Source organism: Chlamydotis macqueenii, chromosome 27 (assembly GCF_036417535.1).
Source record: "Chlamydotis macqueenii isolate bChlMac1 chromosome 27, bChlMac1.mat, whole genome shotgun sequence".
In the NCBI taxonomy this organism is placed as follows: Eukaryota; Metazoa; Chordata; class Aves; order Otidiformes; family Otididae; genus Chlamydotis; species Chlamydotis macqueenii.
This window is the reverse complement of record NC_141582.1, coordinates 5,844,901-5,861,037: the sequence shown is the minus strand read 5'-3', so window position 1 is coordinate 5,861,037 and position 16,137 is coordinate 5,844,901. Positions and strand designations below refer to the sequence as shown.

Below are 16,137 nucleotides of genomic sequence, written 5' to 3'. Positions count from 1 at the left end.
GGTCTTGTGGCAGTCAATCCAAGCACACGAGGCGACACATCACACCTCGTACAGCACACCGTTCAGCTGTGAGCACGCAGGGACAGACCCCCCCAGCACCGGAGAGTTAACCGCCGGACCGGGCAGGAAAACCTGAACACACGCACACAGGGATGACACGTTATCTTTCTCACGGCCTTTATTTGCAGCGAGATGCCCACTTCTGCCTACAGGCACACTGCTTACAGGTGTGGTTGTCCCCAGCAGCTGGTCGCTTCCCACCAGCTGGAGACCGTGCCAACGGGAGGTTGTTCTGCTTCAGGCAAAGCCTGTTGGGTTAACTCAAAATCACAGGCACGGGCCACTGAGACTAATCCAGCTGCGCTCGTCCGACGGGGCTTAAAGATTCACACGCTCCCTTCTGTTGGCAGAGCTCTCTAGGCAGGAACCTCCAGCACTAGAGCAACATCAAAGAGCTGGAAAACTGGGAAAAAAAGCCTGCAATCTCCATGCAGCTTTCTGCTGAGTCAACATCTGCCTACTCTTCACCCCAACAAAACACCTACCCAATGGATGCCGTTCCCTACTCTCGGAAAACTTTTTGTACAAAACTTTTCTGGCCCTTAATCTCTCTTGGAATCGGAGCTCCCCCTTGGCATTATTAAATATGAACTCAAATGAAGTCAAAACATACCCAAATCATTCATTCTGTGTTCGTACTCAGATCCCCAATTGTGACTGGAGCTCCAGAGGTCACCACGACAGAAATAATACAACATTCAACTGGGAAACGTCTCAAAGCAGAGAAGAGCCAACTGCCTGACCTTGGGCACGGCTTACCAACCAAGAGCCAGGCCTTGCAAAACCTGTACCTATCTACGTACACAGCAGTGGGCTGGACACCAGACCATAAGAGTCTGTTTCAGTTGCAACTCAGGGTACAAAGTAACGCTCGGGATTAACTCACTAATCCACCGCAAATGTCCCAGAATTTACTCACGTGCCACACAAGGAGTTTGTTCTTCATTAAAACGCCCCATGGATTTGCCAAAAAGGTATCAGCAGGGGTTAATATCAATGTAGAGGTCCCGGTTCCCAGCCTCATCCTCTCGCACCGTTCCTCCTTGCCTATGCAAACGCCTGCAAGATGCCCACAGACCTTACCAGCTTCGAATCCAGGCCTCCGGTGTACGAGACTCCGCTCGTTTCACTCTGAAAATACAGATGTCAGACCTGGTTCGTATATTCAAACCGACTGAGCGGTGGGGTCACAACCCCACATTTGAAACGCGCTCAAGCACACCAGACCCAGAGGGTTTTTCTCCCCTGCGCTCTCCTTGGCACACGTGCCATCCCTGGCTCCTACAAAACAACGGCCAGCGGCACAAAACAAACATCTGTTGAGGGCTCGGGAAACAGAATCTGACCCACAAAGCACGTCTGAATTTCAAATGTCCGCAGGCGCCTCCTCCTTGGCTGAATGTATTATTCAGGCATTTTTCAGCTAGTTGGGAAGAAAGGGACTGTCTTTTTGTTTGTTTGTTTGATTACGGGCATGGGATTTTTCAAAAGCCTTCCCTGCTGGCCTAGCTCTGTTCCCAGCTAAGCACACAGTTTCACAACGCACTTTCATGGACAGCTGAGAGTTAGAGCCCAGTTTCAGAGGTTTCCAACGACTCCTGCCCCAAGGCCAACATCTCTGGAGGGATCCTTTTGATGTGGGTCCAGGAAACAAATTTACAGCACTCCTTTTGTGAACTACCTCACAACATCGATAGTATTTCAGGTGGCAGAAAGTCACCGTGAATAATTCATCAGATGCATTCTGGCACATCTCCTGCGCAAAACAGAATTATTCACAAACATTTGTGTTTTTTAAGTAGATCTATAGATGGTAAACATATGGTAAGCGGCAACAAGAGGCTCATTTCTTTTTTTATCTTCCAGTAGAGAGAGGTATTTATGCCCGCTTTTCCTCATCACTAACAACAGAAACACAGGACTGGCATTCAAAGCCCGTCTGCGCGGCGTAGGCAGCAAGGAGGCACCTCCAGGAGGACGCACGCTCCCTGCAGTATTCCTGGAGCCCACAACTCACCTTCAGATCCCTGTGGATTATTGGCGTTTTACACTGATGCAACCTGGCTACGGCTTCGCAGGTGTCGCAGAAGATCTGCAGGACCTCATTCTCCGTGAAGCCCGTCTGCAGGCGCTGGTTCATGAGGTTCACCACCTGACCTCCTGAGGAGAAAAACCACCAAGAATCAGAGCAGGTACGCAAAGTGAGGCCTGGCCTGGTCCTAAGCCCCAGCGCTACCAGACATACCTTTCTTAGTCTGCTCCCACCAAACTGTGGCTGTACAGTCAGCGCATAAGTTCAGGAGTTCAAATTCAAAATTCACACCAAGCCTTCCCCGGAGGCTTTTCGCAATCTGCTTACTCATCTTGTTTCGTTCTCGTTTCCTTGCCTAAATCCCAGGGGGTTTGCGTATCTGTCGGCAGGCGTTACATCTCATCTCGCCTTTGAACAATGCTTCAAGAGCAGCAAGTTAGCTTCCAAGGCCCTCATCCACCCGCCTGTGTTAACACTGAAATGTAACTCTGACTGAGCCACATCTTTTTTTTCCTCAAAATAAGACTTTTCTGTCAGACTAGAGAAATAAAAGGTTGAGTTTGGGGCACCCACAGTCCACAAAGTAGCCTGCCACAAAACTGCAGTAGTTTCCCTCAAAACACCCTCTATAGAGAGAAAAAACTCCTTTCTGAACCTTTGGCAAAGCAAAACTGTATCACTTCACATCACAAATGTCAGAAAACTTTATTTTCCTGGTACAAAAGAAAAGCTCAGCTTACTAAACAGTACAGCTGTGAGCACTTCACACTCAAAGTGAGCGCAGTTCTGCACACAAAGACACTGATTTGGTCTGGAAACCGACACAAAAGGAAAGTAAGAAGGGAAAACCCAACACAGCAGCGATTCCTGTGCTTCCGCCTGAGCGTTGGAGATGGAGGCAGGCACGTGGCGAGCAGAGCAGCAGGCAAAGGCAAGCCGCCTGAGAAACACCACCTTGCAGCTCCCCTCCTTTCAGATGGAAGGAAACGCCTTAGAAAGATGGATTTTATTTCATCAGCCCAAAAATTTGGCACAGAGAGGAGGCGAATGCAGCTGGAGGGACTAAACTGCTCTGGTTTGCGCTTCCCTCCACAGTGGGCTCTGCAACACGGAGCTGAGTACGCGCTGCTAGGCCCATTTCTTACAACGCTCCTGTGATATTTAGGTTTAAGCTTACAGAGAGCTTACGTAATGATTCCTTCAGCAAAACTACACCTAAGGGTCTTCCTTTTACCGACAACCAACCCAACGCAAGTCAGTCACGATTCCTGCACGAGAACAAAGCAGGAAGGAGGGCAGGGCAGAACAGAAAGCTGTACCGTAACGTTTAAAGGCATTTTAGCATCTCGTCGTTCTGGCTACAACGACTTCTGAAGTCACCTGGCCAAAATATTATTTTTGCTTAACACTACTCCTGGCGAGAGGGATTTGAGCACAGCACACGCGTCATTTTTCCAAACACCACATCCCAGCCACAGGGGATCAAACCTTCGGGGCACTGGAAAGGACGAAGAGCCTGTCTGGCTAGAGACAGCCAAGCAAAAAGGTCAGGGGTAAAAGGAATACTTTTTGGCTTCACGTTATCCATTTCAAGCTTCTTCCAGAACAATTCAAAGTCAGGCTGAAGTGGAAAAAGCTTGCAATACGACAGAAAGTAAAGAATTTAATTGCACAGCGTGGCAGCTTTAGAAGAGCCACTTCTTACATGGACCAGCCTACAGAAAACAGCAATATGTGTTTCCTTCACAAGAGGAAGGATCTACGACCACCATGGGCAAGGACAGAGGTGCCACCAGTCCCGCTAACGTACCACCCACCTCTCCACACTTAGTTTTGGCTTTGCTTTTTTCAGAACGGTTCCTTCGCAGCCAACAAAGGGCCAGGCCTAGGAACAGGTTTGGTTTTTTTTTTTTAAATAAGATGTTGCGCAAGCTTTCCTGAGCGCCGAAAAGGGACAAATCTACCAACGAACAATGCGTTGAACCCACACTCACCTCGACAGAAGTCCATTAGTATCAGCACCTCCCAGACGTCGCCACTGCTCACTGAGTTTATACTGGAATCAATGTATCCCACAATGTTCTTGTGGCCAGAGAGGTCCCGCTGCAAGATAAATAAATTCAAAGCACAGATCAGCCACACAGAGCGAGCAACGCTTTAATCTGGTTCTACACTGCACAGCTTTTCTGGCTCTGCTCCCGTCACTTTGGATTAATCATCACGCAAAACCTGAACAAACCTGAGGTCTGTCTCTACCTGCTTTCCTTCCAGAAGGATCCGAGACAAACAGTAGTAAAACAGCAAAATAAGAAACAATGTCCTTTTAGTGAGGTACCGGTCCTGGGGGCAAAGATCAGCGCTTGTGATAAGGTTTCGCACAGGAGTGAGCGTACCTGCTGAGTAAGGAGGATTTTCCTTGCCCTCACTCTCCAGGTTAGCCAGACATTTCAAAGAGGCCCCAAAGACATGGAGACAACGGGAAGCACCAGCAAGTAAAGCGCAGCTAAAACCTTTGATGTAAGATCTAATCTCAACCTCTCCTATGCAGCATTAGCTCCGGTGTCAACAAAGCGTGGCCGAGAGCTTCACCACACAAACTCCACAAGTTGAAGGTATTAACCTAATTAAAAGCTACTTCAAAAAACACACCCAGAGTTGCTACAGGTAAGAGCTGCTGATACAAAGATCACCTACCCCAACCGATAGCTCATGCTGTAAATTAGCAGAATGAGGATTCTGTATTTCCTTCCCCACCTCGCAGTAGCTCTAGATGTTTATCAATATCTTAGAATACCACTTCAAGAGTGACACTTTCACGTTTACCAGGCTCCAAACAAGACTAAGCAAATCTATTTGCAGCACCCCAATTTTTTATTTGTTTAGACACTAAGCTTAAAACAGCTATTAAAAACAGCTATCCTATCACGTGACCCCTCAGATCAAATAACCTACAGAAATATCCCAGTGCTTAGAATAAACACCTCCCTGTTTCAAAAGCCCAGGCAGTAACTACCCCACAAATACTGGTTTTAATCTATCAACCTCACCAATACAGAGACTGCCTTTATCACCCTCCAAAGGATTAGAAGCTGTTGTGATACAAATTCATCTCAGGATGGAGATCTTCCATTCATGCACGGATTTGAGTTCAGAGACGGTTACGTCAGAATCATCGGCCTTTTCTGATGAAATCTAAAAGGCTGAAGGCTTCAGTCCTGAACTGAAGATTGTTAGACTTTGACGTCCAAGACTCCCAGCCACACTCGCCTCTTCAGCTCTTCCCTTTCCCACTAAGTCATGGGGTCAGCTCTGGAGTGATCTCCCCTCATTTTCCTGAGATTCTCTCTGCTTTTCCAGCTTGCATGTTTTTCTTGTCCACTGAAGCTATTTAAGTTTTAAATAATTCAATACAAGATTTCCACATAGTTGCATAACTTCAGGAGTTAGGTCTTTCCAAAAAAAAAAAAAAAAAAAAAAAAAGACAGTTTTGCTAAGAAAACACACACTTTGCGCCATGATGCTAGACAGATCACCGGCAGAAGGTGACCAGGCTCCCACACCACTCCACTCCCAGCCTGGGGCCCCAGTACAAAGTGGTGACTTACCATGATTTGGATTTCTCTTTTGCAGACCTGCAAGTCGTACTCGTTATTGACGTACATCCGCTTCAGGGCACACTTCATCCCATTGTTAGTCCTCACAAGAAACACTATCGCAAATCCACCTGCGGAAGACACAAAATCATCCTTTTTGTTAACAAAAAAAAAACCTCTTGGTCCTCGCCCTCCACCTGCCCTCAGAGTACGGTCAGAAGAGCGAGGGCGCTCAGCAGCGACCAACAGGGCCGTGGTGGGAGCGCCCCTCACGCGTGCCTCGCGCCAGAGCTTCCAGCTCCGCCTAGACAGTTATTTCTGGGATTTAAAAGGAATCCAAGTTAACGGAAGCAAAGTTAACATTTAAAATCTCCGTAGAAACAAGCAATTACAATGGTTACTTGTCCTGCCAGACAGTCCTTCATCGCTCCATGATTCTCCACTATGAAGAAGAAAGCTGAAGTATAAACAGCAACGTTGCCTCGGACAGAAATCAGAGCTACAGATCACCCACGGAATTACTAAAGGTCTAAACTTTAAAGGCTTCCCAATTTTTGAAGCATCTAAGTTACAGTAAAAAGCCGATTTGTGCAAGAAGCAGAAGAAACCCATCTCCCACACATGGTTTGATGCTAGTGCTTTTAAAAAAAAAGACAGAAGGAGAAGAAAAAGAAACAACAAAAACCCCACAATTGATTTTGTGTCATTGCTATTAGTAAAGTCAGGACTCCCAGGACACACTCGACTTGTTTAGGATAAAAGCCTTTCCCCTCTGCTAGCAATGCATCAAAACACACGGGTTTCTATTTGTAGAAACAGGAAGCTGGTTGAGGATGGACGTATACAGGCATCGAAGTTTCGCACCTGGCTCCCAGAGATCAGAACGGAGAGTTGCACAGATCCGAGCAGCGCCGCACAGGGGTAAAAAGGGAAGCGCGCCGACATTGTCAACGCCGCAGCCCGACAGCACCTCATTTGCTCCGCGTTACCCTACATCGCAGCACATATTTCCATTATGCTTACGGATTTCTGAAGAATCAGCTCAGCAGTAAGTTATGGTTTGGTGCTGCTTCTTTCAGAAGCCCCGCTACGCCACGAGCTGCAGTTACACACTGCAAAAAGCCAGCCACGTCCCAGAGACCTCTCGTTTGGAAAGTCCGAGTCCTTTCGTGAGTCCCATCCTTTGCAAGCTGCCAGAAACCATCAGAGCAACAGCACATCCATAGCTGCATTTGGCATGTTTGTACGTAATTATTATTAACGGCTGCTTGGCACTTCAATTAGTTCCTCCCCATCGTGTAAAACGTGACAAGAAAGCCACATTTGGGTAAAATCTCGTGTTAAAATGGGTTGCACGTCAGCGCTGCTCTTGCAGCAACTGGTGCTTACAAGCTGTTAACAAATCAAAGACCACAGCCAAAAGGCCCACCGAAGCTTTCACTGGAACTGGGATTTATTTTTACGAAGGAAAGACTGAAAAAGAGCAAATGATCAGACAACGCTGCTGCCTTCAAAGTATAACCCCCCCGTTTGTTATCAAGCGGCTTTCAGGGCACCCATTACAGCCCACCCTCCAGAACAACCACAGGAGGTACACGAGCAAGCAGCAAGCCTGTCAGCACCGGAGCGCTTACACAAAAATCCCTCGTAGCCTACAGAGCCTTTAGTTTTACACGGCACTGTTTGCCACAGGAATTAGACCAACGGGGTTTCCCAAGGAAGCCCCGCTGATTTCAGGAGCAGGACTAACGGGCAGCAGCCCCAGAGAAGCTGCAAAAAGATGGAATAGAAAAAAAAAAGAAAAAAAAAAGTGCCAAGACTTCAACTAAGTGTCTTATAAACTATAACCAGGCTGCAAAATGGATATTCAAATTTGGAAAAACGGGCCGTGGCGCTGGGATACAGCAAGCCATACAGGTGCTGCTCCCTCCCGCCAGAGAGGGTTTTAAATGCCCTGCAGCTCCGGAGGGCCTCACGTCTTCACAGCGCTCAAATCCAGACAGCAAAATAACCCCACGCTCTCCCTCACGCCGCTGCAAGTCGAGGAGCTCAAATTACAAGTCATTTTTCAGAACTCCTGGACGCGCAGCGGTGGCCTTGTTGTTCCACCCCAGCCACATCTCTCTCCTTTCAGAGAACAACTCCGCGCATCCTTTGGGCCACAGACAGCACCGCGGGATGTCTAGCTGGACAAAAAGCAAGACAGCACTCTACTGATCCCGCCCCCCTTATAACCCACAACGGAGCCAGTAAGAAATAAGGGATCTATAACCAGCACCGCTTTCCCAGTCCCTCTTTTAAACACATTATGCTTTTTAAAATCTTTGGAGAGATCAGGTTTGGACTTCCTTTTTTAATTTTTGTACAATATTTCGACAGACCACAGATAAAACCTAGAGGAAACTTTAAACAAACAAAATTTCTTTTTTTTAACTACACCGTCTCAGTCATCATCAAAACTTTTTTGGAATCACAAGGTTTTTTCTTTTCTCCCAAATGAGGAAGTCAGAAGGTGCCCATCAGCGGCCTCTCCCCCTCCTCTCCAGCGGTTCCGTTCCCCTCTCGCGGCTCCTCCCGCCACGCCGGAGGCCAGCAGGACACTCTATCTCTGTTTACAGAACTACGCCCAGCAGAAGAAACACAAGCCGAGCAGAAAAAACGGACCAACTTTTTTTTTTTTTTTTTTAAAACAAGGCAGATCCACTAAGTTCAAGGACCTCCTTCTGCCAAATCTTTGCTTCAGCTTAAGCGGGACCAGTGCCTCTTCAGACCAACTGCGAATGTCTCACTAGCAAAGTTTTGGGCAAGGTACCTTTCCTCTGCTCTGGATCCTGTGCTAATTAACAAAGTCACTCCTAGCGCACCCTCACTAGAGTGCGTACACCGTGCTATTTTGCTCACAGGGCCAACTGGCAAAGAAAACTACAGCCTGTGCACCAGAGAACATCGCTAAGCCATCCCGAGAGCTCAAAGGAAACAGAAATTTAGAATCTTTAAAAAAAAAAAAAAAAGTTAAGTTAATGCTTTCTGATACAGGGATGCAACATGAGGACGTGACGGAAACACGGCCCAGAGCATCTTCCAAACAGAGCAGCAAGAGACGAATACGTCAGGCGGAGCCACACCCAAGGACGAGGAAGCCTGCGACACTTGAGGAGTTGTCACCGTACTGACACAAGTCACTGGAAAATTACATCCCCGGGTCCTTCTCTCCTTTACCTCTAACTCCTGCAAACTTCAGCTGGCGACACCACAGATGGAAGCTGTGCAAATCATCTAACTTATTTTGTCTGCAAATGCACCTACCAATTTGGTTGCTTTATTATTAAACTCCCACTGACTGCAGATTAAAGCACGACAATTCCGCTGCTAGTAAAAGCAGCGTGTCTCTCTCCAGAGAAAACAAGTATTGATTTAATCAGGGTACATACAGTAATTTTTACACAGCAACCTACAGTAAGCGACTTTGCCATCAGAGAAGCAAAATTTGGTGATCCATTTGATTCGAGAGAGAGTGAAAAGCTTTACCTTCTAAACAACTAATACTGAGGTCTGATAGCCTCAGTTAAAAAACTGACCCCAGTTTACTGAGCCAGGTTTTGGCTGTACCAGGGATTCAGTCCAGAAAGGCACAACGTTCTCAAGAACGTCTAACTTCCCTCAGGCAGTCATTCCAGAGATAAAACAGAAAAGGTGTGGAAAACGCCACCCTAATTTGAATTTCTCTGCACTTATTACACCTTCTGCGGCTAACTGGCTTCAGAACTCCCAGCTGTGCATGCAGAGAACGGGACGCTCCGTAAGGCTGCAGGAGGACGAGGGAAGCAGAAAGGGACAGGAGAAAGAGCACGAGGAACAGCAGCTTCTCACCACGCTCCTCATACACAAATGGCTCTAGAAATACAAGGTCCAAGTCCGTCAGCAGGACGTACCGGACAGTTAAGTCTCCTGTGCACAAGAGATGACTTTGGAGCTCTGGTCTATCCTTCACCTCCCAGGTCCCTCGCGTGTTTATTTCTGACTGCTCAGGAACTGCACATCCTGCTAAAGAAAACAGCACTTGCCCAAACTGTTGCATTGCAAAAAAGGTTAACAGTCACACCGCATCACCATTTCAAGGCTGGGGGTTAAGGTGTATAAGCAGGTCACCAGCTGACACACTTGCAGCATTCCGAAACCCTTGAAACCTTTTTATTGGCAACTGTGGCCAACTTCGGATTCATGCTGAAAGAGCAGCTCCAGGAGGATCTGTACCCCTACAGCTACCTCGCATAAGCAGCAACTTTGTCGGTAAGCAGCAAACAGGAAATCCAGTGCATGTTTCTCAGCAGGGTACGACAGAGAAGAGGGGAAGGAGGACCCAACAGATGGACAAAATTGTCACTTGCAGCATCAGACAGCCAGACCAGCAGTGCTGTTCAGCACAGCCCAGGAAGGGACCAAGCTATCAAGCACCTGGACAGCAGTCAACACCACCTAACGAAGACTTCCTAATGGATTTCAGCGTTTCCTTTCACCTACCATGCAGCATTACGCAGCAGAAGAGGGACCTGCGTGCAGAAGCTGATGGGTGTCTTCTACGAGCTGCAGTCGTAAGGAGGGGTGCTGCCCAGCTCGCGCTGCCTGTCCAGTCATCGCTGCTCTCAAGCCGGTTTTGCTCAGACCAGTCACCCGGCGCTCACCTGAACTCTGATGGTTTGGCATCATGCCGAAATTAATACGCTTACTTTCGCTTTTAACTCCCTCGCTAACGGCTGCTCCTCACCGGTTAACCCTTCCTCCTTGCACACTGCCTGCCTCCAGCATTTCCCCCCCGTCAGCCTCAAGGACTTTCAGCTTCCAGAGCTCAGACCACAACCAGTGTTTTTCCAGTCCAGTCCCCAACTTGGCTAAATCTGGGCAAAGTTGAAAGGAAGTAGATCAAAGTCAAACTGACAAGCAATTACTACGAAGCACTGCCAGATGCACATTACAGGACCATTTAGTTCTATTTTCAGTGAACGGCAAAGCAAGAGAACCCTTCCAACGCCCAGAAATCGCCAGCTCTAATGCACCACGCCAGCTCCGATACAGCAGATAGGCACGCCAGGATTTGCGTGACCCCCAGCCAGCCAAGGTCGGCTCAAGCGCCTGCGCTGCCTCAAGTGAAGGCAGAGAGCCGTGCCGCACGTGGCCGGGGACGGTGGCTCGCACACAAGGCAGAGCTCAGAGGCAGAGTAATCCAGGCTCTAGGAACACCCTCACGTCTTTGCCGCCAGAGCCTTTTCCCCAGTACTTGTACGGAAAGCAAAAGGCAAGACGACCAGTCCAGGCTTCAGGGCAACAGAGCAAGTAAATCCAGAGACTCTGCAAGGACCAGAAGGGAGAGAAGCAAGAACTGAGCCTGAGGGTCAGCTCGAGGACAGTTCTCCCTTGCGTTCATGAACAAGTGCCTGTGATTCAAAGTTCTGAAGGAAATTCAGCTCTTTTCCCACACAAGCCAGCAGAAGCTAAAATTCTCATTCTAAGACAGAAAAAGTTTTTTACGTGCTCATCCTCAAGACACGTTAACATTGTGATCACCATCAGCTTAGAGCCAGCAACAGCCGTAGGCCTCCCGCGAAACATCACCGTCATCTGCACTTAGGCCTGCATCCACCTCTACAACAGCACGAGAACATGGTTATCTTGCTACCCGCTTCTGGTCTGGCTGTTCTTTCCAACTGGTTTTAGAATAGGCTGGAAATAAATAAATAAATAAATAAATAAATAACTGGGAAGTTCCAATTATCTCCAGTCAATACAGATGCCAGAGCAATTTTCCACGCAGGTTTGTGTCAGCGTGCTGGAGGGTTTCCAGCGCTGGCAGTTATATTTTCAGCCCTTCTGTAATTTCAGCAGGATGCAGAACTCTCCACAGCCAGGCAAGCACTTCTAAACTAGGTAAAACCAGCCGCACGTGATCCTCTCCGAGGTCCTCGCGAGGTAAGAAGATCGCGCTCCGCCGTATTTAAGAGATTCACGTGTATTTCAGGCCTGGAATCCTCCTGCAACCAGCAAGTCGCAGGCAGCCGCCAACGCCAGCCTGCCAGCAAGCACAGGATGCTGCATCCAAGCAAGCTGCGCCAACTGGTGCTACGGTGAGGAAGTTCGCAGAGAAAGGAGTCGCTCCTTCCCTCGCCCTTTTTGTCACAAGCTCTCCCAGAGCTGCCTTCCCCGGGAAACACAGAAATTAGCCATGCTCACTAATTGCTGCTACAGCAGACGAACTGCACACCAAACATTGCACGCCTTACCCTCGACGGACACGACTGCGCTCCAGCACAGCCTCGCTCTCCCGGAGCAGGTGGCAGTGGTGGAGAAACCATCAGGAATAGCTTGTCCTGAGAACCCCCTTGCTACCGTCACAATTCCTGAACCTTCGCACACACTGCATTTTCTGTGTTACCCTGCTATGCGACCCACCACCCTCTGCAAGAGACGGCAAGCGTGCCAGCAAAACAGAAACAGCTTCATCCAAACACAGCCAGGCAGAACACCTCCTTTTGGAACCCACACCGAAAGGAGCTCCCAGAGATGCTAAATGCTGTTTGCACAGGAGCGAGCGGGACGTGCAGCATGATGCACATTTGAGCTCTGCAACAGCAGCTACAAAAACATCTCCGCCACACGGATGCATCTTCCCTCTGCAAACATCTTCCAGTTTTGTCTTGGATCACACCCCTCATCTTTCCAAGGCCATGCTGGGCAACCCAAAAGCAGCAAAGCTCGAGGAGGAGGAATCGCCCCTCTTTAGTTAAGTTAGTCAAGCCACTGGGCTTGGAAGAGCCAACCATCAATTCCCACTTTAAAAAAAAAAATTAAAAATAATAAAAAAAAAATCACCGCTTCATTTTGGATTTTCTCCATCACCCTTCTACAAACAAATTAACAATATCTGGAATTACCCTAGTTCCTGATAAACCATCTGGATGCCACTAAAAACTTTATTACTCAGGGGTGAAATTCTTTTCTGCACTGGACAAACAACACATGTGGTTTTCCACTGAATTGTTTCCAGCTTTTCGTGGTTTTGCTTTATCTCATCCACCTCCAAGCTCTGCGTGCAAGACAGCCCACCGTGCCTTAGTGCTGAAGCTGAGGGAACAGCCAAGTGCTTGTCATGCGTCCTCAACAAGCGTCCTAGGAATATTCAGCCTCCAGGGACAGCCAGCAAGGCATTTTCAGCTCTGGTTGTACTAGCAGGCACTTAAAATTAAGTGCTTTGCTGAACCAGGCACAAAAGCCACTCCTCATTTGCACAATCCAAATACTTATCGATTCTTGTCCATCAAGAATTATGTCATCTCTTGCCTTATCTCGCAAGCCAGAAGAACTTCCTTCGCATTTACTTTCCTAAGTACAAGGGGCAGGCTCATTCCATTTTCTTTATCTTTTTCCTCCTCAGTCAGGATGTTGCGACCCAGTTACAGGAAAACCATACCGACTCCCTTGCACGGAGCGTCTGCAGCTCGTCACTCCCAAAGCTTTACTAAAACACAGCTCCCAGCACTTATTTTTCCCATGGCCGTGGCCACGGCCAGCTGACACGCAGACAGTGCACAGTACCCGTCACTGGACATCATCACTTGGCCACACCAGAAGCATCTTCTCTCTGCTGCTGCACTGAGAAAACCATCCTGCTCCTCCGACACCTCTCTACCTGGCATATCATGCAGTCATTTAACAACAAAAAAAGTTTTCCCCTAGTTGTGTACACACAATAGTCATTTTTGATAACGAAGCATCAAAGTATTGGGGCATCTTTTCCAGGGACGGAGATGGCTTCAGCAAACCTCGGCTTTGGAGTCACCCTTCCCCACCATGAAAACACGCCAAGGAAAACTCTTTGGGCAAAGCTAAGCAACGCAATCATCTGAAATTGTTTTAGACAACGGCCAAGTTCAGCTAATGTTAGGATCAAGCTCTGCAAGCAGATCAGGGAAAAGCACTCAGCTGTGCCAGGGGCTTCTCTCCTACAGCTCTCAGGGCCGGCTTGCAACGAAGGTGGGAGAACAACCCAGCCTCAGCTCCCCCCACCTATAAACCAAGGATGAAGGTGGGCAAGCGACTCATCTGTAGAAGAGGGAAAAAACACCAAGGTGCCCTGAGATTCTCTCTTCAGACCACACTGGGGCGGCTGAGCCGCAGAGACCTTCAGAAAAACTTTGCACTGCTGCTAGACGCGTTCCCGTGCGACAACACGAGTGCCGCTGTCAAAGGAGGCCTGCCCAGCCCACCACACTCGGTCCCAGGAACGCGGCAGTACAGGAAGGAAAGCGAAGGGCAACAGCAACTTACTGACCGCATCTCGCGTGTGATGATCTCGTGTTACCCCCCACGCAGACAAGTATTTGCTGGTTAATTTTTGTATAGGCTTTTTATTTTAATTACAGTTCCACTAGTCTACTGTGACGGGCACGAGGATCACGGTGCTATTTTTGTCGGTAGTAACCTGTACCAATATATTCTTCCTGCTGTCTTTTATTCCACTCTCCCATTGCCCAGCAGGAGGCTATTACTGCAGCAGTACTATTTCAAATCCCATTTTTCCCTCTTTTGATGCAATTTCTCCATCACTCCTGAGCTCTTTGTTTCCAGGGCAGGATATTTCACCCCCAAAATAAGTTTTCTGTTCCAATATTATAAAAAATTACCAAATGCGCCCACAAATCGGGATCAGTACTGTGAAGTGTTCTGCGTTGATATGTAACAAGGAATCGGAATGGTCAGGATCACTGTACGTGGTTTGTTCTGCTTTACGAAGCATCTACAACACCCTTACATTTAGACAGGGATGTCAGCAGTAACAGCTTTAAAGAGAAATACAACAACTGCCTCAATATTTGTTTTTAAAGCAGCTCAAGGTTTAATTAATAAGTCCCAGTAATGAGGCAGACTCTGCCTTAGGGCTGCAACATGGAGACCACAGCTATATCAAAGGAAGTAAAGACGACACTGGTGCAATGTATGGTTTACCGCATTCAACCTGGAATGTCGTCTCTGCTCCCGCTTCCTTGAGATTGAGACTGCCAGAAACACAAGCAATGTGCAAATAAATCTTCTGTTCTTGAAGTCATGGCCTTAAAGAGGACGCTACTAGGGTAGGAAAACCTGTGATTAACAAAAAAGGCAAGAAATGAAGAACCTGACCAAAGAACACATGGGTCAGTGTGACAGCAGAGTACCTACAGCAGCAGCCCTGCTCGCACAGCTCACGTCCCCGAGCTCTGCTTTGCAGACACGAGCTCTGCAGGCTGTCTCCAGAAAGCAAATTTCTGCTGGAAGGGCACCTTCAGGTGTCCAACCAGGGAAAGTCCAGAAGAGACCCCTCAAACTGCAGCAGCTCACAGGAAGAGAGAGTAGAGGCTTCCCAGTACTGCCAGGTACCACCAAGGGCCCTGACTGTTGCCAAGAATCCAGTCTTAAAAGCAAACAGTAGACCTGTTACTCACAAGCTTTGGTCTGGTGAAAGACGAATCACCGATACAATCAAACGGCATTTCCTACACCCCCTGCTTTTTTGGGGGGCAGTTGGAGGTAATCTGCTACTACAAAGCCTGCAGGCAAAGGGGCACTTCAGTTTTCCCTGAGCAAAGGCCCAGATAAACAGATAAACGCAGGATCACTAGCGAGGCCTCCAGTATTTTCTTCCTTTTTCCTGGCCATCTCCATCTAAGCAGCATCCAAAAACACGAGCGCTTTGGGCCTTCACACTTCTCTCTCCCCCCCATGGTGGCTTTACAGCTTTACGACCATCGCACACAGTCTGCATGAAAAAGAGGATTTTGTTCTTGGCCCAGTGGAGTCGAATGCAGGTAGGTTGAGGATGACGGGATTAACGGAGAGGAGGCGGCTTTCTTCAGCCTCACTTCACCCTCTCCGAATGGCAACAGCATGACGTTAAGCAACACAGGGCTGTCTCGCTGAAAAAGCGCGGCCCCGTGTCACCGCCTCTCTGTCTGGCGCAGGGTTTCACCTGACTCAGCCTCGCTCAGAGGACTGACGATGCCCGAGGTCACTCCCGACACGTCTGCCTTTAACTACTCTGCTTACACATTCCCCACGTGCTCCCGAGCAGTTTATTCCTGGGGTGTCATCACCCTCACCATCAGGAAGTCTCACCGAACTCTCCACTGACCTGATTTCAACCCCGGATCCCTCTCCTACACACCAGTCTAGCTACACTACCGCCAGCCGCTGCCCCGCTGGAGGTACGCCATCCAGAGCGTCCGTTCCACGCCACCAGGCACAAGACGACTAAACACACTGGAAGCAACGGTGGTCGCGCTGACGTTCTCCTTTGTGTTTGCAGTTTGTTGTTTTATTACTACATGTTGGAGCGTTGTTCACCACGACACCGGGGGTTTGGGATTTAATCCATGCCTATGACTCACTTTCCCACACAATTCCACACTCCCCCGCTTACACTAG

The 16,137-nt window shown here is 48.4% G+C and overlaps 1 protein-coding gene across 14 annotated transcripts in view; it reads right to left on the bottom strand.

The window, feature by feature from the left end:
* AAK1 (AP2 associated kinase 1) overlaps positions 1–16,137 on the bottom strand; it is a 79,965-nt gene that overhangs the window by 49,431 nt on the left and 14,397 nt on the right. For 12 of the 14 annotated variants that reach the window (XR_015261220.1, XM_086768027.1, XM_086768013.1 and 9 more), the window contains 3 exons: positions 5,698–5,816; positions 4,087–4,195; positions 2,078–2,220 (listed from right to left, as the gene is read on the bottom strand). Coding sequence is in view for 13 of the 14 variants with exons in the window: in XM_086768027.1 (XP_086624153.1) it covers positions 2,078–2,220; positions 4,087–4,195; positions 5,698–5,816 (371 nt within the window). In the remaining variant the exon portion in view is untranslated. Of the gene's footprint in view, positions 1–2,077; positions 2,221–2,305; positions 3,113–4,086; positions 4,196–5,697; positions 5,817–9,617; positions 9,664–16,137 lie in introns of those variants that run through there. The other 2 variants (XM_086768020.1, XM_086768021.1) reach the window with 2 other exon arrangements.